This window comes from Geotrypetes seraphini, chromosome 10 (assembly GCF_902459505.1).
Source record: "Geotrypetes seraphini chromosome 10, aGeoSer1.1, whole genome shotgun sequence".
Classification (NCBI taxonomy): domain Eukaryota; kingdom Metazoa; phylum Chordata; class Amphibia; order Gymnophiona; family Dermophiidae; genus Geotrypetes; species Geotrypetes seraphini.
Window position 1 is genome coordinate 127,510,155 of NC_047093.1, and position 26,866 is coordinate 127,537,020.

Below are 26,866 nucleotides of genomic sequence, written 5' to 3' on the forward strand. Positions count from 1 at the left end.
CAAAGAACAAAGAGCTTTGCCTCCCTCAGCGACATGGAGCTGAAATGAGAAACCTCTGTAGCAACAGAGAGATCATGGGGGAATCATCAAGGAAATGAACCAGTGATAGCAACTGCATTGCAGACTCAAGGAGGAGGAGATACTCCAGAGCTATCCTTGGTCTAAACTAAAGCTTAACTTTGTATACCGAGTCATCATTCTGAGAAGGCTTGACTCGGTTTACAGCAATTAAATAAACAGGGAATGAGGCAGTTGGGGGGGAAGAATAGCGACAGAATGGAAAAGGAGGCTGAGGAGGAGTCAATGTCAGTCCAAGCATGCTTGTACCTGGAAGGTCCAGCAACTAATGGGTTGCTGAAAACGAAATGATTAGGAGGGCCAGTATGGTGTGAGATGAAGGATATATGGGGGAAGAAATGTGTTGGAAGGGCAGGTTTGGACTGTGAGGGCCAAAACAGAGGAATAACACATGCTATGAGAGGAAGCATGTGTGTGTCTGGGACTTGAGTAAATGAGAAGCTTTACGTAAAACTTGGGATGGGGATGGAGGGAGGATAGGCTACTGGGAAGTTTATAGCATTGCATAAGGATGGGATGGAGAGGAGGGGGAGAATTATAGGGGGCGAATACAAAGGGGATATTGCAAAGAGATTTTATGTACTCATCAGCCTTCTTGAATTGCCAGGGTCTTCTTTCCAGCCTCAAATTTGAGTGAATTGAGCCCTTTTAGATGTCCATTTGTTTCATACAGATAAATGACTGGAACCCATTCGAATAGTAAAATGCAATATTAAGCAGAACTTGCCAGGAAAGAGCTCCATTGGTAGATAAGGTTCTGTAAAATGACCAGTGCAAACCAACACAGCATCAAAGATGGCCGACTCTTGTATCCCATCTGCCTCTGTAACAATGACCCATTGCCCAGTGGTGGAGAAATCTTGGCATTTTCTTACAGTGCAAACCTTGGTCTTGTAGAAAAAGTAACATTTAATAAGGAATCTTTCACAATCTCACAATATTGAAAAAGGCAGATTATAAATAAACAAACCATAAATTCATCTATATTAAGGTAATAAGACAAAACATAACATTTTAAAAAGGTTACATGATGTGAAGATATAAGCATATTCCATGCAAAGTATTCCTCTGGAATGCATTTACAAAAATTGATTTTAATTAAAAAAAAATGTTAATAAAAGAAGCATTTTAAAGATTTATCTGTACTGGAATAGACTGAGCAGGAGTGGCTCAAGGCAGTCTGCTGCCTGAGATAGCACACATAAGAGAGGATCCTGTCCAGGGCCAGCTCAAGGGGTTGTGTTGATCTAAGCCAACTTGCTTTGGTACCACCCCCCAACCTACCCCACCGCTTCTGCCTGCCCCCTGTTCCCACAGGTTCAACCCTTCTTCCCTTCCTTGATCTACTATATCTCCACTTCTTTCCCCCACCTCTCCTCTCCTAAACACATTCCAAGTTCCCACTCCTCCACTTCCTCCCTTCCCCCCAGGTGCACCCACCTCCACCTCCATGGTCCTATAAACTTTATATCAGTTGTTGGCAGTGCAGCATGGCGGGCTGCTTTTGGCAAGTCTCCAGGTCTTCCCTGTACTGTGTCCTGTCTATAGGAAATTGCATTAGAGGAGGTAGGATGCAGCAATGAGAAGACCCAGGGGTAGCTGAAAGCTGCTGCCAGCCTCTGAAATAATATTTACAGAATCATGAGGGGGGGGGGAGTCAGCAGAAAGGAAGGGGATGGGATTTAATAAACAGTCTTTCTGTGGTTATAATCAAAGTGGTTTACATATTATATGCAAGTACTTATTTTGTACCTGGGGCAATATAAAGTTAAGTGATTTGACCAGAGTCATAAGGAGCTGTAGCGGGAAGCAAACCCAGTACCAGGAACTTGTCCAAACCTGTAGTCGGTCAGCCGGCACCTGCGCCTCACATCCTTGCTAGTGCCTCTGCTCCTTCTCCTCACCTCTCCTTCTGCAGCACCCATCTCCACCGGCGGTAATAGGAGGCTCAGGGCCGCAGCTGGAGGACATCTGCGTATGCATGGACATCGATGTGGTAATATTACATATGTGCAAGACGTCATTGTAGCGACGTCCATGCATTTCTGTTTGCCCTCCAGCCGCAGCCAAGAGATTAGTGTGCCGCACCTTAAAAAGTTTGAAATACACTGCTGTAGCAGGTCACCTTTTGGGAACAGCTCCGATCTATTGCCAGTTCATTGGAAAGAGCTATACAGCCAAATGCTTGCAATAAAGTAATACCTTTATTTCCACGTATACTAGGAAATTCTATATATGGTGTATAATGTCATATGCTACGCCACGCAGAAAAGCATTATAATGAATGCAAAGTGACAAAATAGGCCAAAAATGTCAGATCCACACAGAACTCACACACAGAGTTATAGAATGGTGCCTAAGTGCTTCTGCGGGGATCTGAACAGAAGGGCGCAAAGATGGGAGGGGCATGGACGGGTCAGGGGTATGCCAATAAAATGCACACGCACAGAAATTGGGCACAGATTCTGGTGCTACAAGCGATTCTATGAGGATCATTTCATAAATAATGGAACTATTTTTTTTTTTTTTAATTTACATGTTTTATTTTTTTTCAAGTATTTCTTTACAATCCTTCAATATAGTCTCCCTGCTTTGCAATGACCGAGGCCCAACGTCCGGGAAGGTTCATTATTCCATCCAAGACACCGTTTTTGTTCAGTTGCCGAAGGGCTTGGGTACTGACGAATGAAAGCTCTACCAGAGATGCAAAACGATGTTCACGCATAGGTTGTTTCAACTTTGGAAAAAGGTCGAAGTCTGGTGGACTCATGTCTGGACAGTAGGGTACATAAGGTAACCCAGCCGTATTTGTGTAGTTTTTCAATGATGAGTGGAGAGCTCCATCAAAAGTCAAACAATTGATTTTTGCTTATGATCATGAAGGCATCATCATCATAGACAAAGTTTCATGTGGAAGTAGTGTCACAGCAGTGTATTATCGCGATTTTTTGCAAAAAATGCACAGAACAATGCACAAGTTGCTCTTAGCTGGGCCACTCATTCTTCATGACAACGCTCACCCGCATATAGGGAATGTTGTCAATGAAAAACTACGCAAATACGGCTGGGAGGTGTTACCTCCTGCTCCCCACAGTCCAGACATGAGTCCACCAGACTTCGACCTTTCTCCAAAGTTGAAACAACCTATGCGTGGACATCGTTTTGCATCTCTGGAAGAGCTTTCTTCCGCCGGTACCCGAACCATTTGGCAACTGAACAAAACGGTGTCTTCGATGGAATAATGAAGCTTCCCGGACGCTGGGACTCGGTCTTTGCAAAGAAGGGAGACCATATTGAAGGATGGTAAAGAAATACCTTGAAAAAAAAATAAACATGTAAATTTTTTAAAACTAATATGCATTATTTATGAAATGACCCTCATATAAAGGGCACCCATCCTTAGGCTCACTGTTACTGAGGCTTTTTTCTTTCCGAGTTTGGGACGCCGAGTGACTGTGTGTGTTCTTTATGGCGGAGTGTTTTTGTAATTTTGCTTGTGGTATTTCCTCCATTCCTACTTTTGTTTGTTTTGCCCTTTATAGAATGCCAATTAGCACTGATTGTTTGGATGCAGATTTTTTGGCAGTGTGTTTTTCCACACGTGGCAACACAGTTTCTCCTACTGTAAACCACGTCGAGCTCTACGAACGTGGAGATGATGCGGTATACAAACCTAAGGATTAGATTAGATTAGTTCCGCACCCTGTCACTAGTTCCCTTCAAGACACTAGTCAAGTGATGTATAAACAGGTTGAGTTAAGCACTATTCTTTGCACATACAATATTTCCAGGCAACTCAATGGAGGTCAAAATACCATGCCTACTTGAAATGTAATTGTAATTGTAATTGTAATTTATTTCTTATATACCGCTACATCCGTTAGGTTCTAAGCGGTTTACAGAAAATATACATTAAGATTAGAAATAAGAAAGGTACTTGAAAAATTCCCTTACTGTCCCGAAGGCTCACAATCTAACTAAAGTACCTGGAGGGTAATAGAGAAGTGAAAAGTAGAGTTAGAGGAAAAATAAAAATAAAATAAACATTTTAACAAGACAGCATTGATCTAAATACTTTGGAAGGTAGAAGAGAGGAGAGAAAGAAATAGAAGCATGATGAAGTGATGAAGTGGAGCAAGAAAGTGTAGGAGGAGCGATTGAGGCGGTCCAGAGGAGGGCGATGAAAATGATAGGAGGCTTGCGCCAGAAGACGTATGAGGAGAGACTGGAAGCCCTGAATATGTATACCCTAGAGGAAAGGAGAGACAGGGGAGATATGATGTCCTTCCTTAAATCATCTCTGCCTGAGATCACTTCCTTTATCTAAGAGTAAATACATCCCCCTAGTCAGATTAGCAATTTTTGACCAGGGGAATGTCATTGTGAAGCCTCTTAGTCACCTGTCAGTTTTATTCATATTACCGTACTTTGGTTTTCTATTTCCTCCACTCAGAGCTAAATTATCTCAATATTTGGATATAATTGTAGGTTAGACCCGTGCTACAGATATCGTAAACATTCCTATGCAAAAGCATTTACCTTAAATTTGATGTATTTCAAAATATTAAAGTGATCTATATAGAGTCGGAAGTAATCAATGACTTTGAAGTGGCTCAGATAGTTTGAGAAATGGTCGGGAATTGGAAAATCACTGTAGGTCATCATCTCTTTGGAGCCGTTGGTCACCACAGATCTGTAGATGCTGGGTCTGTCGTCTTCTACCTCTTCCTGCATCAGACAGAAAAATCAAAAGAATTATCTTGCAAAAATCAGTAGCAACAGAAAATTAGCATGTGTTTTTCATTTATATTTATATATATTATAGCATGCTAATTTTCTGTTGCTAATTATTTTTGCGTTCTATAATACAAAATACATCTCCTGAAATCTCAAGCCTCTAAAAGCCTCTAAATGATGCCGCTCTTCGTTCTGCCATCTCAAAGCAGGCTGGCAGAGCTGCAGCATTTGTTTCCAGTCTTTCAGGAGCAGGGAAATTTAAACGGAGGATTCGCTTTTGTGGTATTGGCCTGGCTCGACTAGGGATATGGAATTAGAAGCTGACTGGGACTGAGGGTAGTGAGAATGGAAGGAAAACCTGGATGTCTCAATCCGTCCTCCTTTTTCTGGAGCCATAAGGTAACCCTACTTTTTACTATAGCTTCGTGTGCACATGGAATTAGTGCATGCTAAAAGCTAAAAAGCTTCTTAGCATTTAAGATGTGCTAACCTTTAGGAAAAGGACCCTATAGACACAGCTAATCAATATTAAAGACACCAATGCAATGCTTTCTACTATAACGCTCTCTTCTTACCGTGTATTGCCAGAGTCCCCCAATGTCACTGCTCCTCTCAAAGCAGGTGGGTTCAAGCCCCTCATCTAAGCAGCATTTAATGGCAGCTAATCCACTTGCTCCAGCTCCAATCACTGCCACTCTCTTCACCATGGTGTCTTGTAGCCCAATGGATCGCAGAAAAGAAGAGCTCCTTTTGCTGTAACCTAATGTTATGAAACACGCTTCAAGCCTCTTTTAGAAAGAAAAAGAACACGTCCTGCATTTCCACCCTTATTTTATTGATCACTTCCTATCATTTACCTTTCTTTTTTTTGGGGGGGGGGGGATTTCTGTAGCGCCACTCCAGCTACGTGGATAAGTAAAAGCAAGCTCAGAAAACGCAGTTTAATAATCAGAGAGAGAAAGTATCTGGGAGGAGCTGCTCTCAACCCTGCATTTGCTAGGAAACTTTCCAAATCTGAATTGTTTCTTGGAATTTATATGATGTCATAAAATGTTATCACAGAAAAACTAAACAAGAACTGGTAGATTGGGAAATGGTTAGGCGTTAAAGAAAGTCTAGTTACAATCAAGTCTGCTTTTCTGGGGCAAAGGGGTAGACAAGTACTGCATGCAGCGAAAGGTGTGGGGGGGGAGGGCAAGAATAAAAAATCTACAATGCTAGAGAGCAAAAAAAAAAAAAAAAAAAAGGGATCAATAAGATCATAAGCACATAAGGAGGAAGCTTAGTCATCATGTCGGCTGGCGCCATGTCGTGCAAAGATTTGAACCCTAGCATCGGGCCCTTGAAGACACAACGTTTGGCTACGGGCTGCCAGTGAGCTGATGTTAGAGCCTGGGAGACAGGGTCATGGGCACGGAGGTTTTTCAGAAGCCCGATTGCTGCGTTTTGAACATGCTAGAGATGTCATGCGTCCTTCACCGTGTGACTGTTGAATAGTGCATTGCAATAATCCATGCGGAAGAGTACTAAGGCACAGCGTAATTGGGCAAAAGTCAGACTCTGAAAAGTAGTTCCTTATTTTTTGGAGTTGTCGCAAATAGAAAAATGAGGAAGATACTACCCGAGAGATATGGTCGGAAAGCGACACTTGGCAATCAAGGAATATTCCTAAGCTGCGTACTTGGTCTTTCGCAGTTATTGTAGTTGAGTCCCAGCACAGTATTCTGTGTGGATTCAAAGGAGTTCCGTCTTGGAGGTGTTCAGTTGTAATTTGTTGACAAACATCCAGTTTTTGATTTCCGAGAGGCAGGTTAGGTTAGGTTTCACAATCCGGGCGTCACGGGCTTCTCCTAGCGCTAGGTACAGGTTCAGAAAAAACAACTTTCTTCGTTGCTTCACCGCATCCGCTTGACACTAAATCAACCCTTTGTATCAATAACCTTAGTTACCCTATCCAGCCTTCCATAAAGATACTAGGAGTAACTCTGGATCAATGCCTAACCATGCAAGACCAGGTAGACTCCTTAATCCGAAAGGGATTCTTTACTCTCTGGAAACTCAGATCCATTAAAGCTTATTTTGATATATCGGCATTCAGAACCCTAGTCCAATCCCTCGTACTAAGTCTGCTTGACTACTGTAACATCGCCTATTTGGCAATTTCCCAAAAGAATATGCGACGCCTACAGCTGATGCAAAATGCAGCAGTTAGACTGATCTTTGGACTAAAGAAATTTGACCACGTGACACCCTACTACCAGCAGTTACATTGGCTGCCGATGGAGGCACGCGTAAAGTTCAAATTTGCCTGTTTCTGCTTTAAAGCATTACACGGACTTGCCCCTAAATACATTACTGACCTTTTCTCCTTCTCAGCCAACAGACACAAGAGAAGTTCACATTCCAACTTCGTTTCCCCCCCAGTGAGAGGTTGCAAACTGAAAAAATACCATGAACATCTTCTCTCACACCAAGCAGCATCATGGGGTAAAGACCTAGAACAATTACTTTCGCCCTCTACTTATGAGGTATTTAGGAAACGTCTAAAAACACACCTGTTCCTAAAGCATCTAACCAATAATAATAATAATAACAGTTTATATACCGCAGTACCGTTAAGTTCTATGCGGTTTACAAAAGATTAGTGAAGTACAAGTTGAGATAACTTAAGGGATGTGGGAACAATAGGGAGAAAGGGCAAGAACACCGTTGGCGAGGGGAAAGAGAGGAGTGGGTCAACTGTCTAGGTATTTCAGGAATAGGTGAGTTTTGAGGCGTTTCCTGAATACCTCATAAGTGGTGGGCAATAGGAGTTGTTCTAGGTCTTTGCCCCATAGAGCTGCTTGATGTGAGAAAAGATGCTCATGGTGTTTTTTTAGTTTGCAACCTCTAACCGGGGGAGAAACGAAGTGCAAGTGGGAGCTTCTCTTGCATCTGTTGGCTGAGAAGGAGAAGAGGTCAGTGATGTATTTAGGGGTTAGACCGTAAAGAACTTTAAAGCAGAGGCAGGTGAACTTAAACTTTACACGAATTTCCATCGGCAGCCAGTGTAGCTGTTTGAAGTATGGCGTCATGTGATCAAACTTCTTTAGACCGAAGATTAGTCTGACCGCAGTGTTTTGCATTAATTGTAAGCGTCGCATATTCTTTTGGGGGATTGCTAAATAGGTGATGTTACAGTAGTCGAGTTGGCTCAATGCGAGGGATTGTACCAGGATTCTGAATGCAGAGTTATCAAAGTATGCTTCACTGATTCACTTATCTCTCTCCCCTAAATAGCGATTATCTTGTCCTATTGATCACTTTCTCCTCAACAATGAATTTCCTGTCCTTTTAATTCTCTTTCTTCTAACCCTCTTGTAGTCAGTCAATTTGTACCTTTGCTCAATCTTTTGTAAACCGCATAGAACTTCAAGGTACTGCGGTATATAAGCTGTTATTAATAGTATTATGTCATCCGCGAAGGAATGAATCTGTATTTGATATTTGCGGGCTATCTCTAGGACAGGTTTAACGTAGAGATTGAATAGGAGGGGGGGGAATAGCAGAGCCCCCTGCCAAACATCGTATTTGATCGGTTTTGGTTTCAATAGCACGTCGTTGAGCAGACCACTTTGGGATCTGTTATTTAGGAAAGAGGAAGATCATTGTATCGCAAAGTCTCTGATTCTAGTATCGAAGAGCCACTCAATGAAGAGAGGATGGTCAATAGTATCAAAGGCTGTGCTGAGATCCAGCAGCACCAGAAGGACATCATTACCCTTGTCCATGAGTTTCCAGCAGTCGTCGACAAATGTCAGTACTGAGGAATTTCCTGAATCCCAATTGAAAGGTGGATAGGGCGCCTTGTTTGTCAATGATGGAATGTAATTGGAATAACACAGTTTTTCCAGGATCTTGGAAATAAAGGGTAGGTTGAAGACAGGTCTGATGCCCATTGACTTCCAGTTTGCGGGCACTACATCTGTTTGTAGGGAGGTATTGATGAGAGGAAGGATGGAGTCTACAAAGGTATCTTACACCACCACTAGGAAGTGTGGAGGATAAGAGTCCAGGTTAGAGACAGAAGGGCAAATCTACTACTGCTAGTACTACTATTAATAATTTCCATAGCGCTACCAGTCGCACGCAGCACTGTACAGAGCCACAAAGAGTAAGAAAACAGTCCCTGCTCGAAAGAGCTTACAATCTAAACAGGTAAGACAGACAAACAAGATGTCATGGATACAGTTAAGGGGAACGGTTAATCAACTACCTAGTATCTCAACGATGTCGTTGCGGGAGACTGTATTGAAGTTAGTTAGGTTCCCAGTTGTGGTTTTAATAATAATAATAATAATATTTTATTTTGTATACCGCCATACCCAGGGAGTTCAAGGCGGTTCACAACAGGTAGATGAATTACATACAGTGCGGTTCGAAAAAGTAAGAACATAACTAGGCAATCGTGGGGACGAACTCGTTTACATAGACGATTTAGGAGGGGGAAGGGCTAAATACGGGATACATACAGTGTGCTGCAGTAGGATACAATACGGGATACATACAGAGTGCTGCAGTAGGATACAATAGAGTTTAAGAGAGGAAATTAGATAAGAGCATATTAGTTGGAAACAGGGGGGGGGGGGCAACCAACTTGGAGGGGGGGTGGGAAAGTAAGGGGGGGAGAGGGAAGAGGAGGGTTTAGATGGGGGAAGGGTGGGCTAAGGGATAGGTCTGTTGCAAAGGAGGGGTTTCATCAGTTTTTTAAGGTGGAGAGGGGGTAACGTTACGGCGTTAGGGATTTGGTCCGTTAAAAAGTAGAGTTTTGAGCTTTTTTCTGAAGGGGAGGTATGAATAGCTGTCAAGTATGATTTGGGCGAGCCATGAGTTTAGTTTGGCCGCTTGGCAAGAGAAAGTTCGTTCGAGGAATCTTTTAAGGTGACACGATTTCAGTGAGGGAAAAGCGAATAGAGTTGTTCTGCGGGGGCTCTTCTTATTATAGTTCAGGTTGAAGTGGGGGTAAAGATAGGCTGGTGACATACCAGAGACGGTTTTGTAGCAGATGCAAGAGAACTTAAATAGGACTCTGGATTCGAATGGCAGCCAGTGCAGCTTGTGGTAGAAAGGGGATATGTGATCCCATTTCTTCAGGCCAAAGATAAGGCGGATGGCGGTATTTTGGACCAGTCTCAGCTTTCTGGTGATTTTCTTGAAGGCGCCTAGATAAATGATGTTACAGTAGTCCAGGACACTAAGAATGGAAGATTGGACCAGCAGACGAAAGGAGGCGTCATCAAAGTATTTTTTAATGGTGCGGAGTTTCCAGAGCACCGAGATGCTTTTCTTAAATACTAGGTCGGTGTGTTTCTCCAGTGTGAGGTGCTTGTCTAAAGTGACACCTAGTATTTTTAGTGATTGCTCAATAGAATAGTCAAGACCATTGATGTGTATCGTGGTTTCCTTAATTTTGTCATTTGGGGATGCTAAGAAGAGTTTGGTTTTTTCTGGGTTTAGCTTTAGTCTAAACGCTGACATCCAAAGTTCGATCTGATTTAGGGTGAAAGATAGCGAATTTAGAATTTAGAATTTAGTTGTTTTGCCTTAGTTACAGGAAGATGGGTCCCAAAGTGACGGGCTGGGTCAAGAACTGGTTGAGTGGAAGGCGACAGAGGGTAGTGATAAATGGAGATCACTCTGAGAAAAGGGGTGTTACCAGTGGTGTGCCTCAAGGTTCTGTTTTTCGGCCTGTTCTTTTTAACATTTTTATAAACGATATTGCTAAAAGGTTGTCGGGTAAGATTTGCTTCTTTGCGGATGATACCAAAATCTGCAATAGAGTAGACACGCCAGATGGTCACTATAAAACCACAAGAAATCATGTAAATTAGCTCCCAATACTCCCCCCCCCCCCCCCACCAGCTTCACATCCTGAAAAATGCAGCACACTGGCACACCTATCATCGCGCTACTCCATTCAACAACTGCCATTACTCAGACTTCCCAAGTCCTCCAACCACTGAAATTCCATCGCACTACTACACATAAGAAAACCTAAACCACAATACACCGTGCCAAAAACGTATAGAAATGTAAAAGGAAGCATTTATTCATTTTATAGCACTATTTTCCAAAGCAGAAGGTCTTATTTCCCACAGATTCCCTTACACCCTGTCCCAGCCACTTCCTCCCACCCAACAAATACAAAAGCCCTCCAACCCTTAATATTCTACCTCTCCTCCCACCCCTTTTCCTTACTAGCAACCAATCCCTGTTCTCCAAACTTCTCTTCACAGTTTATTCTGCCCAGATACCATCCTTCCTTTCCCATTATAATTATACCTCATTTATGCATTTCCCCATTCCTTCTAATCACCATTTCTTTTCCCAGTTTAGTCACTCTTTCATCCTCTTCCCCTCACTCTTTTCCCCATTTTTCATACTTAGCTTGATCTAAAAGCCCACTGCTTATGTCAGTGGGCTTTCCTTATCTATGCCCATTAAGGCTGAGACTAATAGCAAAATAGTTATCCACAACTTCTTGTAACCCCAGTTGTTAATGTAAATTGGTGGTTCTCAAACCTGTACCGGGAGACTACCAACTAGTTGGGTTTTCTTAGGCATGAGAGAGAATTGCCTGCCTACTACTTGCATGATAGGCAAGCCTCACTTCAGTTATTAGAAAAGTAATGGAAACATTGCTGAAGGAAAGAATAGTGAATTTCCCGGAATCCAGTGGGTTACAAGATCTGAAGCAACGTGGTTTCACCAAAGATAAATCGTGTCACATGAACCTGAATGAATTCTTTGACTAGGCCACTAGAGAATTCAATCGACATCATGCACTAGATGTACTCTACTTGGATTTCAGCAAAGCCTTTGACACGGTTCCGTTTAGGAGGCTCTCAAATAAGCCTGAGAGGCTGAAATTAGGACCCAAAGTGGTAAACTGGATTAGAAACTGGTTGACAGACAGACACCAGGTGGTCAATGGAATTCTCTCGGAGAAGAAAAGGTGAGCGAAGTGACTCAAGGATTGGTGCTGGGGCCAATTCTATTCAATATATTCTTGAATGACATTGCCAAAGGGTTAGTAGGTAAGGTTTGTCTTTTTGCTGATGATACCAAGATTTGGAAAAGAATGAAAAACATGAAAAGTATCTGCAAAAGTTTGAATGGCCTAATGTCTGGCAGGTAAAATTTAATACAAAAAAGCACAGAATGATACATTTGGGGAGTATTTATCCAAGGGAGCCATATGTCCTAGGAGGGGAGAGGCTGGTAAGCACAGAGAGAGGAACCTTGGGGTGAAAATGTCAAGAGGACAAGGTAGTGACCTTAGCCAGGAGGATAATAGACTGCATAGAAAGAGGCATAAACAGCAGAAGACAGAAGGTATTGATGCCCCTGTACAAGTCACTGATGAGGCCCTCTCTGGAGTATTGTGTTCAACTTTGGAGGCCGTACCTTTCTAAGAACGTAAAAAGGTGTCTGCTTGTATGTCTTTGCTGTATTAATGCACTGTTGAAGTGTAATTAGTGCTCTGCTTCTTTTGCTTTTGGTTGTACGGTACCTTGACATTGGATTCAAAAGGCAGATTTTTATTTATTTAACCCGCCTATCCACAATAATCAAATCAAATAATCATTATTATTCCCGTCCTTTCTAGTAGCTCCTAACTGAGCAAATAGATCAAGGCAGAGTGAAAAGCATATAAATTCTTTTCCTTTGTAAATTTGTCAGGTTAGGCGGTATATTTAATCCAATATGTCATAAGAGAAACCCCGCCTAATTCCACCTAATGCTGCTAGTTCTGATGTGTGATGCTTGAGTATTTATAGCAGATTAGCTGCGGGTTCCTGTCTTTTTTTTCACAGACGAAACCTGCACTGCTTGTTTCAAGGAAAGAAAAGCTAAAGGGTGAGAGTGGAAAATGAACTGCCTGAACGGTGAAGGTTTTGATCCGTCCCTTCGTGTCATTGAGTTCTTATTTTTAATTGCTTTTAGGTTATATCTGAGATTTTTATTTTCTGGATTGCTATTTTTTTATTTGCACATGGGTGTGTGGTGGGGGAGAGTTTATTTTTTTATTATGCATTCAACCTTGTCCTCTCATTCTAACTGAAACGGTCAAGTGGCGTGATAGCTGAGGGGAGATATGATTGAAGTCGACAAAATCCTGAGTGGAGCAGAACGGGCACGGGCGGATCGAATTTTTTTTTTTTTTTTTTTTACTCCATCAAAAATGACAAAAACTAGGGGACACGATGAAGTGACAGGGAAATGTTTTTAAAACCAATAGGAGGAAATATTTTTTTCACCCAGAGAATAGTTAAGCTCTGGAACGCATTGCCAGAGGTTCGGGTAAGAGCGGATAGCGTACCTGGTTTTAAGAAAGGTTTAGACAATTTCCTGGAGGGAAAGTCCATAGTTTGACATTGAGAAAGACATGGAGGAAGCTACTCCTTGCCCTGGATCGGTAGCATGGAATGTTGCTATTCTTTGGGTTTTGGCCAGGTACTAGTGACCTGGATTGGCCACCGTGAGGATGGGCTAGTGGTCTGTCCCAGTAAGGCTATTCTTATGTTCTTATAAAGGTAATAAATAGAAATAACAAAATAAGATGATACCTTATTTATTGGACTAATTGGTGTCAGGTCAAAAGCGCGCCGGGACAAAGGCGCGCCCAGACAATTGAGCGCAGCGCGGAGGCGTGCGTCGTTCTAAATTACTGTTTTTAGGGCTCCGACGGGAGTGTGTGGGGGGAACCCCCCCCCCACTTTACTTAATAGACATCGCTCTGCGTTGTGGGGGCGTTGTGGGGGGTTTGGGGGGTTGTAACCCCCCACATTTTACTGAAAACTTCACTTTTTCCCTGTTTTTAGGGAAAAAGTGAAGTTTACAGTAAAATGTGGAGGGTTACAACCCCCCAAACCCCCCATAACGCCGGTGCGATGTCTATTAAGTAAAGTGGGGGGGTTCCCCAACAAAACCCCCCTGTCGGAGCCCCTAAAAACAGTCATTTTGAGCGGCGCGCGCCTCCGCGCTGCGCTCAATTGTCCGGGCGCGCCTTTGTCTTTCGCGCCGTTGTCTATGAACTGGACTCATTTAATACATTTTTGATTAGCTTTCAAATGCACAAAAGCTAATCAAATAATGTATTACGGCTGGGTTTTGCTAAATGGCGCTAGAGGGTTTTAGCGCAGGTCGGCGAGATAAATGGTCCGATGCTCATAGGAATTCTATGAACATCGGAGCATTTATTTCACCAGCCCCGCTAAAATCCTCTAGGATCATTTAGTAAAAGGAGGCCTAAGTTGGTGAACTTTAAAAAAGGTTTAGATAATCTATATATATAAAATCGGAGGTATGTATGTGTGTGTGTATGTGTGTGTGTGTGTATGTATGTATGTGTGTGTATGTGCCGCGATCACACAAAAACGGCTTGACCGATTTGAACGAAACTTGGTATGCAGATCCCTCACTACCTGGGGTGATATGTTCTGGGGGGTCTCGCGGCCCACAACTCTATGTTGCTTGCTCAAGGCTGGGTTCACCCAAGAATTTATACGTTCTTGCTCCAGGAGGTGAAACTAAAATTGTTGTTTACAATCACGTTTTGCGTTAGTTGTATTGTATTCATTTTGTCAAATATTTCACTTTATAATTTGAATATTGTATTTTTTATTAAGCTGTAAAAAAATACTTTCATTCACCACTATAAAGTATCTTTATTTGAATCCATTTACAGTGTTTTTGCTATAATTAAATACCCGTGCAACGCCTGGGCATCAGCTAGTTTCCTATAAAAGAAGCCCATAGGCCATTATTGGGATGGCTTGGGAAAATCCACCGTTTATTCCTTGGATAAGCAACATAGAATCTGTTTTACTACTTGGGATCTAGCTAGGTACTTTGACCTGGGTTGGCCACCGTTGGAAACAGGACACTGAGCTTGATGGACCTTCGGTCTGTCCCAGTATGAAAATTCTCATGTTCTTATGTTTTGGGGTTTTTTTTCTCTGTTTTGTTTTATCTTTATTATCTGACTAAAAAGGTGGAATTATCAACACTGGAATTAAATTAAATTTTATCCTTCTTCATAGTCTTTGACAAGGTTGCGTAAGATTTATACAGCTAGTGTAAAATACAAACTTAAGATGTGCTGCTTTTTTAAGCTTATTCCAATTTTGTATTTTTCATAAGGATGTATATGTAATCGCTTTTGGAATCAGTTTATATAAAATGTTAATTTAAAAAGAGAAAAATAAAATAAAATTATGTGCTTACCACAGAATATCATCTATTATACTCAGGGTTCTGTGTCCTTAAATGCTTCTAGCATTTCCAACAAGAGATCTAGCAGAAATAAGATCTCCTAAAAGATCCTTGTTCTGCTACAGCAAAACCTACACGAGAGGCTTTGACAGTTCCTGGCACAGGACACCATGGCTAAGAAGGTTGCAGTGATCGGAGCTGGGACCAGTGGGTTGGCTACCATTAAATGCTGCTTGGATGAGGGGCTTGAGCCTACCTGCTTTGAGAGAAGTGACGACATCGGAGGTCTCTGGAGGTACACGGTAAGAGGTGATTTTATACAAAGTTGAGGGGATTCTTTATATTTTAATTTACTACAGTTCTTGCATACTCAGAATCTGTCTGCACCCTACACGTGCCACATTTTTCTATTCTCCTAGTTCACCAGTCTGTAACTGCAGGGCTTGGCACTTGTATTTACAGTATATTATATGCGTAGTGATTTAGGAACCACCTTTATGAAGACATCCACCCAAGGCAGTGTACAGCAGATACAGTTTCGGGACAAAAACCAGGAGAGAAAACCTCCACACGCAAGTCCAGAACCACCAAATCACAGTGTGGTGTGGCCGCTCGACACGCATGTGTTTCGACCTCTACGGCCTGCCTCAGGAGCCTTTGTTAACCACAACCGCAATTTTTCAATGAATGAGAAAATGGTTGTACACAAACGTTAGAGAAATCAACCGTGAAAGCGCAGATTCACACCGCACATGCGTGTGTACAGCCATATTGGGTCGCGGATAAGGATGCTGGTCTCTTTTTAGAGATTATTGGCCTCTAGAGGGGTGACCAAAACCTTTTCTGATTTCAGATGAAACCCAATCTGTGACTGAATTTTATCCCTCAATCGCAGCCAAACTGAAAATGGCCATTCTGGCCTGCCCCCCAAACAGTCACACCCCCCCCCCCTTTCTGGACCCTTCCCACCACTTATAGTCCCTCTCCGTGTCTATCTTACACTTGCTGGCAGTGTAATAGCAGAGTTGTGGAAGCAACAATCCCCAGCTGCTCCTGCTCATGCTGTCTCTGCTGTCAAAATGGTCACCATGACCTCCAGAAGCAGTCTCACAAACTGGAAAAGAAATTAGGTTGGCCTCTGTTGGCTTCTTTGGTACAAAAAAAGGATGCTTTGTCCAGAGGACAGACAGGGTTCCAAAGGAGAAAAAAGGACAGCTTTTTTCTTGAACCAAAAATGGAGAATTCTGCTCTGTGGAGGAGGGGTGCAATGAATACCCATAAAACTAGAGGCAGAGGAAATGACCAATAGGGTCAGAGCACGTACTTTTGGTTGAAGCAGGAACCTGGAAGGTTTCTCAGTGATTGGAGAAATGGGCCACCTGCAAGAGGTGACCTATGAAGACAGAGATTACAGGTCCTATCAGGGATGCTAGCTTGAATTGTTATAACACAAATACAATACACATATCATGCAGACTAAGAGCTACTTGCATGCTTTTCTATAACACAATGCTTAAGAGGTATTATGCAGATTTATAAGGGGCACATGGAAGCAGAACAAGGGTGGGACATAGGTTCATCTCCAACTGATGCACATAAGAACATAAGCATTGCCTCTGCCGGTTGGATAGGCTGGGGCTCTTCTCTCTGGAAAAAAGGAGGCTCAGGGGAGATATGATAGAGACCTTCAAGATCATGAGGGGCATAGAGAGGGTGGATAGGGACAGATTCTTCAGACTGAAGGGGACAACAGGTACGAGGGGGCATTCGGAGAAACTGAAGGGAGATAGGTTCAAAACAAATGCAAGGAAGTTTTTTTTCACCCAAAGGGTCGTGGACACTTGGAATGCGTTACCGGAGGAAGTGATCAGGCAGAGTACGGTACAGGGATTCAAACAGGGATTGGACGGATTCCTGAGGGATAAAGGGATCGTGGGATACTGAGAGAGGTATCCAGGTAATAAGTATAGAGGTATCCAGGTAATAAGTATAGAAACCCAACCAGGTCGTGCATGTGCAAGACCGGAGGGTTAGGACTTCGATGGGAAGATAGGACTTCAATGGGAAACCAAGGTGGCAAGGGGGCCCCTTCTGGTGATTCAGACAGGTCGTGACCTGTTTGGGCCACCGCGGGAGCGGACTGCCGGGCAGGATGGACCTATGGTCTGACCCGGCGGAGGCACTGCTTATGTTCTTAGACCAGGGGTCCATCGCTCACAGCAGTCCGCTCCCACGGCGGCCCCCCAGGTCCATGACCTGTAAGTGATCCTTTACCTAAATCTTTTATTCCCTAATCATTTAATATCCTGTATAGTAACCCTCTATCTATACCCTTCAATCTCCTTCTCTTTTAGGAAATCATTCAATCCCTTTTTGAAACCCATACCTTATAAAATACTGCAAGACGAGGCCCCATTGGAATATTGTATTTAGTTTTCAAAGGCATATCTACTAAGGACATAAGACTTCCAGCAGTTCTGAGAAAAGCAACTAACATGGTATGGGGTTTGTGCCAAAAAAAATGCATGAGAAGAGACTTGATGACCTGACTATGTATACCCTGGAGGAAAGGAGGGATAGGGGAAATATGATACAGATGTTTAAATACTAGAAAGCACTGTTCCCTTTAAGCCAGCGGTCTCCTATGTGCGGCCCCCAAAGTCCTCCATTGTGGCCCTCAAACAGTTGGCTGAAATGCTCTTCAAATCTTTTGGTGGTCCTCGGAGCTCTCTCGTATTCACATTGCAGCCCTTTATCAAATTTTAAATAAACCTGAACAAGGTTGAAGATCACTGCTCTAAGCTGAACACAAGTTCTCCAACAGTATTGCTGTCAGTGGATGGGTGGCTCTTCAATATTGTGTTTCCATTTGCTAAGGCCAGTCAGGTTTCCTGGAGCCCTAGAGAGAGGCCAGTCAGGTTTCCTGGAGCCCTAGAGAGCTACTTGTCATTCACTATTGAAAATGGAACCGTGAAATTGTATGCCCCACTGGCAGGACTGTAGGTGGACGACTCTCACTCAACTAAACTAAACATTAGTTTTATATATCGGGTCAACCACCAGAGGAAGCTCGACTCAGTTAACAATAATTAAAAACAATGCTACAATTGCAAGAAGATTAATTTTCAAAATATGTAGCAAATAAAGTTTTTAATGATTTGTGGAAGAATTGGAAAGGACTAGGGCATCTCAAAGTAAAAGGAGTTCTTTCCATAATTGGGAAAAATGTAAAAGCCAAAGAAAGGCTAAAGTTCTTGACTCCTTTAATACCTTTCCAAGAAGGAAGGGAAAGTTTAAATAGTTGAATGCCTCTTGCATAGGAAAATCTATAAACGTTCCATAGCAGAGGAACAAGAGGAATAAAAATACCATATAAAATTTTAAAAGTAATGCAAACACATTTCAATTGAATCCTGAGATGAACCGGGAGCCAATGAAGGCTCAAAAGCAAAGGAACCACATGGTCGAATTTGCTTTTTCCATAAATCAACTTCGCAGTAGTATTCTGAATCAGTTGTAACTTTTGAAGACAGATCTTTGTGATGCCAAGATAAATAGCATTACAGTAATCTAGCCGAGATAGTATAATTGATTGGACCAAGACAGAAAAATGACATTGATGAAAAAGATTTAACCTTCCTCAACATTCGTAAACTGAAAAAGCATTTCTTAACCAGAGAATTTATTTGATCCTTAAAGGTAAGAGAGGAGTCGAAAAGGGTTCCCAAGATCTTAGAGGAGAACTCGATTTGCAGGGAGGCCCCAGAATCCAAAAGTATGGTGGAAGGAAGGCAATCCAGTTTTGGACCTAACCACAAAAGTTTAGTTTTGGCTGCATTTAACTTCATCTGGACAGACATAGCCCAAGCCCAAGCAGGGAACAGTGCTTGAAAGGCATTAATATGAGGGTGAATCAAAAATGAAAGGCAATTATTAAATGACATGATAACCGGAACAGAGCTAGCAAAATGCAACATATGTGCCTGTTAGATAGTTTGAACACGCACAGCACAGCCTTAAGTTGTGTGGCAACCACGAGGTCAGAAACACGGACACTCCATGGTGAGATTGCACCATCGAAGGACAACGTGTGGCAGGGCACTTTCTTTGGGCAGAGGGAGTGAAACCTGTGGAAATTCACTGTCAGATATTGACTCAGCTTGGGCGTAGCACCGTGAATCAACGGAAGGTTTATGGGTGGGTAAAAAAGGTTTAAAGCGGGAAGAACAATTGTAATCGACGAAGGCTGGTCCCCCGTTACGTTGCGCGCACAAGAGCACATCGACAGGGCGGTGCCTTGATTAGAGAAGACCAATGGCTAGCGGCGGCTGTCTCGATTGGCTGCAAATCTGGATATCAGCTATGGATCTGCATTTGTCATCATGCATGATGACTTGGGATGCAGGAAAGTCTGCGCACGATGGGTGCCCAAGTAGCTTACTGATTTGCCCAAGCAACAGTGTGTGGAGGTTGCGACCCAGTTCCTGAGACTGTATGAAGATGATCTGAGGATTCTGGAGAGACATGAGTGCATTACTGCAACCCGGAGAGCAAAAGACAAAGCATGATGAAGTAAAGGAAGTGGTGCTCACTTGGCCTTGGGAGCAGCCAAAAACCAACTCTGCAGGCGTGCAGAAGCTAGTTGTATGATGCAACAAATGCGTCATCTTGCATGGGGACTATGTAGATAAGTGATATGTTCAATTGCTCACAGTTACTTCCATTAAAGCTGTTAAATATATTTTGCCTTTACTTTTTGATTTACCCTCGTACAATCAAATTTTTCCAGTGACAGGGAAGTGGTACAATTAGAAGACATGAATTAAGGTTACAGGGTAGTTGATTTAAGAATAAGATCAGGAAGTTCTTTTTCATGGAAAGGGTAGTACATTTCTCCGTCCGAATCTGCGAGAGTTAGGAGCAGAGCTGGCCTGTGAATATGGAAAATCGCGAATAACTTTTAGGGCTGACCCTGACCCACCCCTGCGTCCCGGACCTCCCCTAGTTTTTAAAGGCTGAATCACTATGTCCTGGACCTCCCCAGACCTCACCTGGTGGTGTACCAGTGATGCGGGGCAAGAGCGATCTTCCTACGTTCTTGCCCCATGCAAAGCCGTCAACAAAAATGGCTGCCATGAGTTTTTGTTGTAGTCTCATGAGACCACTGGAACTCACAGCAGCCATTTTTGATGACAGCTCTACATGGAGCAAGAGCGTAGGAAGATCGCTTCTGCCCTGCGTCTCCACTAGACCACCAGGTAAGGTCTGGGGAGGTCCGGAACACAGTGATTCAGCCTTTAGAAACTAGGGGGCAAAAAATTTCAAATAACTGAATTCGCAAGTACTAAACCCATGGATTCGTAGGGAGAAGTGTAGATGCTTGTAATGCCTCCCAGGGAAAACGATGAAATTCAAAACTGCATGAGATAAACACATGAATACCTATACGGATAAAGGATGGAGTCAAAACAAAACTTAGGAATTGGTGCTTAGACTAACTATAGTAGCTGGAAAGTAAAGCCACGACTGAACAGACTTCCACAGTCTGTGTCCCAAATATGGCAAAACAGAGCAGACGTCTATGATCTGTGTCCCGATAATGGAAAGGCAAATCTGGATGGGCTTCGTTGATAACTCCATCAGTTGGGAAGTAAGGCAAGTGCCAAACAGACTTTCACGGTTTCTTCTAAAAACAGCAAGGGCAGATCAAGTGTGCACATTTTTAAAAATCACATTCATATCATATGGTATGACTATATCTCAGAGGAGGAGGGGAAGACACCTTAAGGCTGATAGAGTAAAATGTTTTCAGTTTGCAACATTGTTGGATTATGAGTCTATTCAAGTATTGACAAGGAATGCGATTATGCTACCACCAAAATTATAAAACCGCTCTTCCGAGATTATTTCGCCTACCTAAATCGGAACCTTACAACCAGACAAAGGAGAACTGACCCCATTTTCCTACCCCCCATTCAAAGGTACTCAGCGCAAGAAGATGTATGACAACCTACTAGCGAAACTAGACCCCTCCATCACTAACTTGCTGACAGCAACAAGCGACTTCAAATCATTTCAAAAAGAAATCAAAACCTTGCTATTCAAAAAATGTATCCATTTATCTTAACTCTTCCCTTGCCCTTTCCCCCTCCCTTCATAAATTCCCCCTCAAATTGCTACTCATCTTGCACTTCTTCCTCAAAGACTCAACTATGAAACCAGTCCCCTAGAGTGTAATTTCCCTGTAAATGTCCAGTTTTCTTCTGATTTCTACTCATCTTGTAATTTATCCTCTAAGACTCTATTATGTAACCAGCCCCCTAGAGTGTAATTTTCCTGGAAATGTCCAGTTATCTTCTGATGTAATCCGCCTAGAACTGCAAGGTACAGGCGGAATAGAAGTCACTAATGTAATGTAATATCTGATATAACTGTCTATATGTGATTGGCATTGTGACAAGTTGCCAACTGTCCAAAATGTAATGCCAATATTTGATCATGAAGCCTACACAGAGTGGCAGGTGCAGCTCTGGTCACTTTTTTGGGCAGACTGGGTGGGCTGTGTGGGTCTTTATCTTTTTATTACGTTACTATAACCAAAAGGTAGTCTTGTCTTTATGACGGTATACTAACATTCTTTTGCTTTGTGACTCAGGAAAAGGTGGAGGATGGAAGAGGCAGTATCTACAAGTCTGTGATCACCAACACGTCCAAGGAGATGATGTGTTGCAGCGACTTCCCCTTCCCAGAACATTTCCCAAATTATCTGTCTCATACAAAAATGTTAGAATACCAAAGACGCTATGCTGAGCATTTTGGCCTTCTGAGATGCATCAAGTTCAAGGTAAGGCATCACAGGCGAGTTATAATCCATGCCTAAACTTTGGGTGCCAAATTTACACAGTTAGACACAACCTGTGCACTATGCTAGTATTCTATAAATACTGAAAATAACTTAGCCAGGCTTCTTCATCAGTCCGAAAAGAATCTCTCTTAAAACACTTTTTACTAAGCCACAAATCAGTTTTCTATTCTAATTTTCCAAATATCTTTGAGAGAGCATGATATTTATGATATTGGGAGCCTCAACCCTGAAGAAAAACTACTGAAACATGGACATGTCGGTAGAGGCGCTCCCTGAATGCAGTACAACACCAGAGAAATAGAAACAAATGCATTTCTTCTTGAACAGTGGTTAAATAATGTTTTAGACCCAAATGTGGGAGCGGGAGCGGACCGCTGGGCAGGATGGACCTCTGGTCTGACCCAGTGGAGGCAACTTCTTATGTTCTTATGTGCCCTATGATACCTTGAAGAGTATAGTCTGTTCTTGTATCCATTTTCTGTCAGTAGCATCAAAAGCATAGAACGATGCCAGCACATCCTCCACCTCCCATGATATCATTACACTGCTGTTTCAGCACAAAATAAAGGTTCCTAGAGGCAACAGGAAACCCTCTACAAGATAAGTGACAGACTGCTTGAGTCTAAAATGATTATCCACTCAAGTGTTTCACCGGCAGTAGCTGAAGAATGTGGGCCCAATATTCAAAAAAGGCAGATCTCCTATATGTAGGCTCCTAATTTAAAAATATAATAGATGGGTCTCTTTTGAAGAATCTGGACACATTTTTCATTAATAGTTCCCACTCGAATGCTCCTTTTTATTATGGACCAAAATTGAATTTGCTAAACCAAGTTTATTAACATTGATATACCAACCATAATGGTACCTCTGAGTGGTTTATAATAATAATAAACTGAGCAGGAAATAGAGAAATGAAGGGGGTAGAAAAGGTTGAAAAATAAAAAAAGTATATGGTAAAGAGGAACTACAATTTATCATAGGAAATTGAAAAGGGTAGGTATCAGTTGGTCATTGTATCTGGCTTTGTAGTCACCGGTCTTCTGATCTGATTACCTTTTATCTTCTTTTTTTTCTGAGAGACTCTGGTCAAAAATATAAGAAAGCGCTCGGATTTCTCTTCCACTGGTCAATGGGATATTGTCACAGAGAAAGAAGGAAAGCAGGAGTCAACCATCTTTGATGCTGTGTTCGTTTGTAACGGCCATTTTGTAGAACCATATTTACCACTGGAGTCTTTCCCTGGTCAGTCTTTTAATCGGTGATGTATATTTTTATGTCTTTTGCATAAACTAGTGTTGTTGCTATATTAGTTCATTTCTATGAATGGAAATAAATGTTAACAAATATGATGCAGATTCTACTTTTCAATTAAACTAACAACTTATTATATCTGTGACTAGGTTTTGAGAGCAGTGCATTGCATTGACTTGATACTACTTCCTGGTGCGCTGAGCAAGTCTTTAAAACCACATTTTACTATATATGTTTGTTTTATTAGCATCTCCCTTGAGAAGAGGAGACTGGGAGGGGACATGATTGAAACATTCAAGATATTGAAGGGAATTGACTTAGTAGAAAAAGGGAGATTGTTCACCCCTCCAAGGTAGGGAGAATGAGAGGGCACTCTCTAAAGTTAAAAGGGGATAGACTCCATACAAATGTAAGGAAGTTCTTCTTAACCCAGAGAGTGGTAGAAATCTGGAACGCTCTTCCAGAGGCTGTTATAGGGGAAAGCACCCTCCGGGGATTCAAGAAAAGGTTGGATAAGTTCCTGCTGGACCAAAACATATGCAGGTAAGGCTAGACTCTAGTAGGGCACTGGTCATTGACCTATAGGCCGCCATGTGAGCCGACTGCTGGGCACGATGGACCGCTGGTCTGACCCAGCAGCGGCAAATCTTATGTTCTTATCTGTTATTCCGCATTAACATATTACAGACCTAAGCGGTTTACATTACAATACAAATAATTTATGACAGGAACTCCATTAGAGATAGGAAAGCACTAGATAGGATGCATATATCATCATATGTGTTTAACGAGAGATAGAGAGAAAATAAATAAATCATGATGCTGAACTGAATTCAATCAATAAATGAGGGATTTCTAATGAAGAACTGTCCTTCCCAAATGATTCCTCAAAATAGTAACAATGCTTATTTGGCATGCACCAAGAAAGAGATGGCTAGGCTTAGACGGATTCAAAATATGGGGGGTTAGATTAATTTATGGTCTACAGAAATATGATCATGTGACTCCTTTCTACCGTGAGTTGCATTGGCTTCCAGTGGAGGCGCGTGGTCTGTTTAAGCTGGGTTGTCTTGGTTACAAAGTTGCGTATGGTATTGCTCCAAACTATATGACCGATAGATTTCTCACAGCACTCCGTAAACATAGGAGAGAATCACAAGCATTGTTTAATTTTCCGTCTCCTCAAGGTTGTAAGAAATCCTTGGGACATACGCTAGCATTTCAGGCTGCTTTCTATGACAGGGAATTTAGGCCACTTGCGGAGTGCTTGCTCTTAACAAGCACTTTAGAACTCAATTCTTTCAAAATATTTAGTGAACTAATTTAAATCATCCTTAGGTTATGTTATTTTTAATCTTTTGTTCACCGCATTGAACTTATGGTTAAGCGGTTTATAAGTACAGTGGTACCTCGGTTTACGAGTGCACTGGTTTGCGAGTGTTTTGCAAGACTAGCAAAACAATTCGCAAAATCGGCACCTCGGAAACCGAGCGTGGCTCGATTGATGAGCACACCCTCCCCCGTGATCAGCACCCTCCCCCCGCCATGATCAGGCACACACACACACACCCCCGCCATGATTGGGCACCCTCCCCCTGCCACTTCTTACCGTCTTCTGGGCCTGGGCACTGGCACCGGCATGTCCTGTGCATTAGTGGCGGTGCCAGAAGATCGGCCTCCTCTTCCTGCTGGGCCTTGAGCATCTGCGCATGCTCAAGGCCTGCGAGTTCACCATTCTCTCCGACGTGAACTCACAGGCCTTGAGCATGCGCAGATGCTCAAGGCCCAGCAGGAAGAGGAGGCCGATCTTTGGGCACCGGCACCAACACACAGGACATGCCGGTGCCGGTGCCCAGGCCCAGAAGACGGTAAGAAGCGGGGGTGCCAGATCATGGGGGGGGGGGGGAGGGTGCCGGATCGCAGGGAGGCCTTTGGGGGGATCAATGCCGGTTCTCGTGGGGGTGGGGAACGTATCAAAGCGAGTTTCCATTATTTCCTAGGGGAAACTCACTTTGATAAACGAGCATGCTCCTGGAACGGATTATGCTCGTAATCCAAGGTACCACTGTACAATGTTATGTTATGTCTAGACTTGAATGTGTACTTACTTCTAATCTAATGTCTGTAACACCTCTGGACATGTCCAGAAATCCTCTTCTGTAATCCGCCTTGAACCGCAAGCTAATGGCGGAATAAAAATCACTAATGTAATAAGAGCAGTTTACGTTTGGCTAATTTTGTAAGTCCAATTGTGAGTGCCATACATTGCCACACGCTTCTTCTTATAAGTGTGGGTTTTTGTTCATATAGTTTTGAATAACTTTTAACCACACTGATTTGACAGCTACCAGGGAATAATTTTTCCAGCTATGACAGAGCTTTCAAAGTTAAATGTAAGCTGAATTGTTCAATTTGTGGAATAATGACGCGCTTTCTGTGTAATTTCTTTGCATCTCATTTTGTAGCCCAAATTGTAGTAAAGTCACATGCGTTTAAAGTAAAATAATGCATGATTTAGGGCTCCTTTTACAAAGGGGCGCGCGCGCTAAAATGCCACACACGCTAGCTGCTACCGCCTCCTTTTAAGCAGGCGTGAATTAAAAACGCTAGTGCACCTTTGTAAATGGAGCTCTTCGTCATTTAACTTTTTTGTTATTTGGCAAAAATCATGTGTTTTCCCCCTAACCAGAACTAGTAACTACCCTGTATAGGAGGTACATAAGAACATAAGCAATGCCTCCGCTGGTTCAGACCTGAGGTCCATCGTGCCCAGCAGTCCGCTCACGCGGTGGCCCAACAGGTCCAGGACCTGAGTAGTAATCCTCTATCTATACCCCTCTATCCCCTTTTCCAGTAGGAAATTGTCCAATCCCTTCTTAAACCCCAGTACCGTACTCTGCCCTATAACATCCTCTGGAAGCGCATTCCAGGTGTCCACCACACGTTGGGTAAAAAAGAACTTCCTGGTATTTGTTTTGAATCTGTCCCCTATCAACTTTTCCGAGTGCCCTCTTGTTCTTTTATTTTTGTGAAAGTTCGTAATAGGGTTCCTTATTTTCTTCTCAGGCATAGAAAAGTTCAAAGGGCGTTGGTTCCACAGCCGAGAGTACAAGACTCCAGATGGATTCCAAAATAAGAAAGTGCTCATACTTGGAATTGGAAACTCAGCCGCGGATATTGCTACAGAGCTGAGTCACACAGCTTCTGAGGTACATATTGCTCTGTTTTCTCGAATGCGCTATCCAGTGGATAAAGAAAAAAACAAATCATAATGGACTTAGGGTTATGGGCTATGAAAAAAAACACACCCTAACAAGAACATTTTGGGAGGCAGACATAAGTATGAGGGGGTGCTGAAAAGTTCTATCCCAACCAAGAATAATAATAATAATAATAATAACTTTATTCTTGTATACCGCCATACCCAGTGAGTTCTAGGCGGTTCACATTAATTAAACATGGTTACATGCAGTTAAGTATTAATTGAACAGATTTGCATAGAGTTAATTGATTAAATTGAACAGTGAGCTGCGACGGAGTCAATGAAATTGGGGAGTAGGATAGGGTGGATCGGGGGGTGGGGATGGGGTGAGATGAAAAGGGGGGGTCTTAGGAGGGGGCAATTTAGTATCATGGCGTTGGAAGAGGTGTGTTTTGAGTAATTTTCTAAAGCTG

General features: G+C 42.6%; 2 protein-coding genes across 9 annotated transcripts in view; one reads left to right on the forward strand and one right to left on the reverse strand.

Annotated features, from left to right (window-relative positions):
- The window catches only part of LOC117368048 (dimethylaniline monooxygenase [N-oxide-forming] 2-like), a 29,862-nt gene extending 24,042 nt beyond the window's left edge, over positions 1-5,820 (reverse strand). Inside the window, exons 1-3 of one of the 2 annotated variants that reach the window (XM_033961309.1) lie at positions 5,391-5,808; positions 4,618-4,806; positions 806-968 (exon numbers count right to left, since the gene is read on the reverse strand). In XM_033961309.1, the coding sequence (XP_033817200.1) occupies positions 806-968; positions 4,618-4,806; positions 5,391-5,522 (484 nt within the window). In that variant the 5' untranslated portion in view covers positions 5,523-5,808. Of the gene's footprint in view, positions 1-805; positions 969-4,617; positions 4,807-5,390 lie in introns of both variants that reach the window. The other variant, XM_033961310.1, reaches the window with a different exon arrangement.
- LOC117368047 (dimethylaniline monooxygenase [N-oxide-forming] 2-like) overlaps positions 1-26,866 on the forward strand; it is a 57,931-nt gene that overhangs the window by 13,772 nt on the left and 17,293 nt on the right. Inside the window, exons 1-5 of one of the 7 annotated variants that reach the window (XM_033961307.1) lie at positions 5,194-5,214; positions 15,198-15,374; positions 21,728-21,916; positions 23,020-23,182; positions 26,258-26,400. In XM_033961307.1, coding sequence (XP_033817198.1) covers positions 15,243-15,374; positions 21,728-21,916; positions 23,020-23,182; positions 26,258-26,400 — 627 coding nt within the window. In that variant the 5' untranslated portion in view covers positions 5,194-5,214; positions 15,198-15,242. Of the gene's footprint in view, positions 1-5,193; positions 5,215-12,670; positions 12,715-14,791; positions 15,375-21,727; positions 21,917-23,019; positions 23,183-26,257; positions 26,401-26,866 lie in introns of those variants that run through there. The other 6 variants (XM_033961305.1, XM_033961302.1, XM_033961308.1 and 3 more) reach the window with 6 other exon arrangements.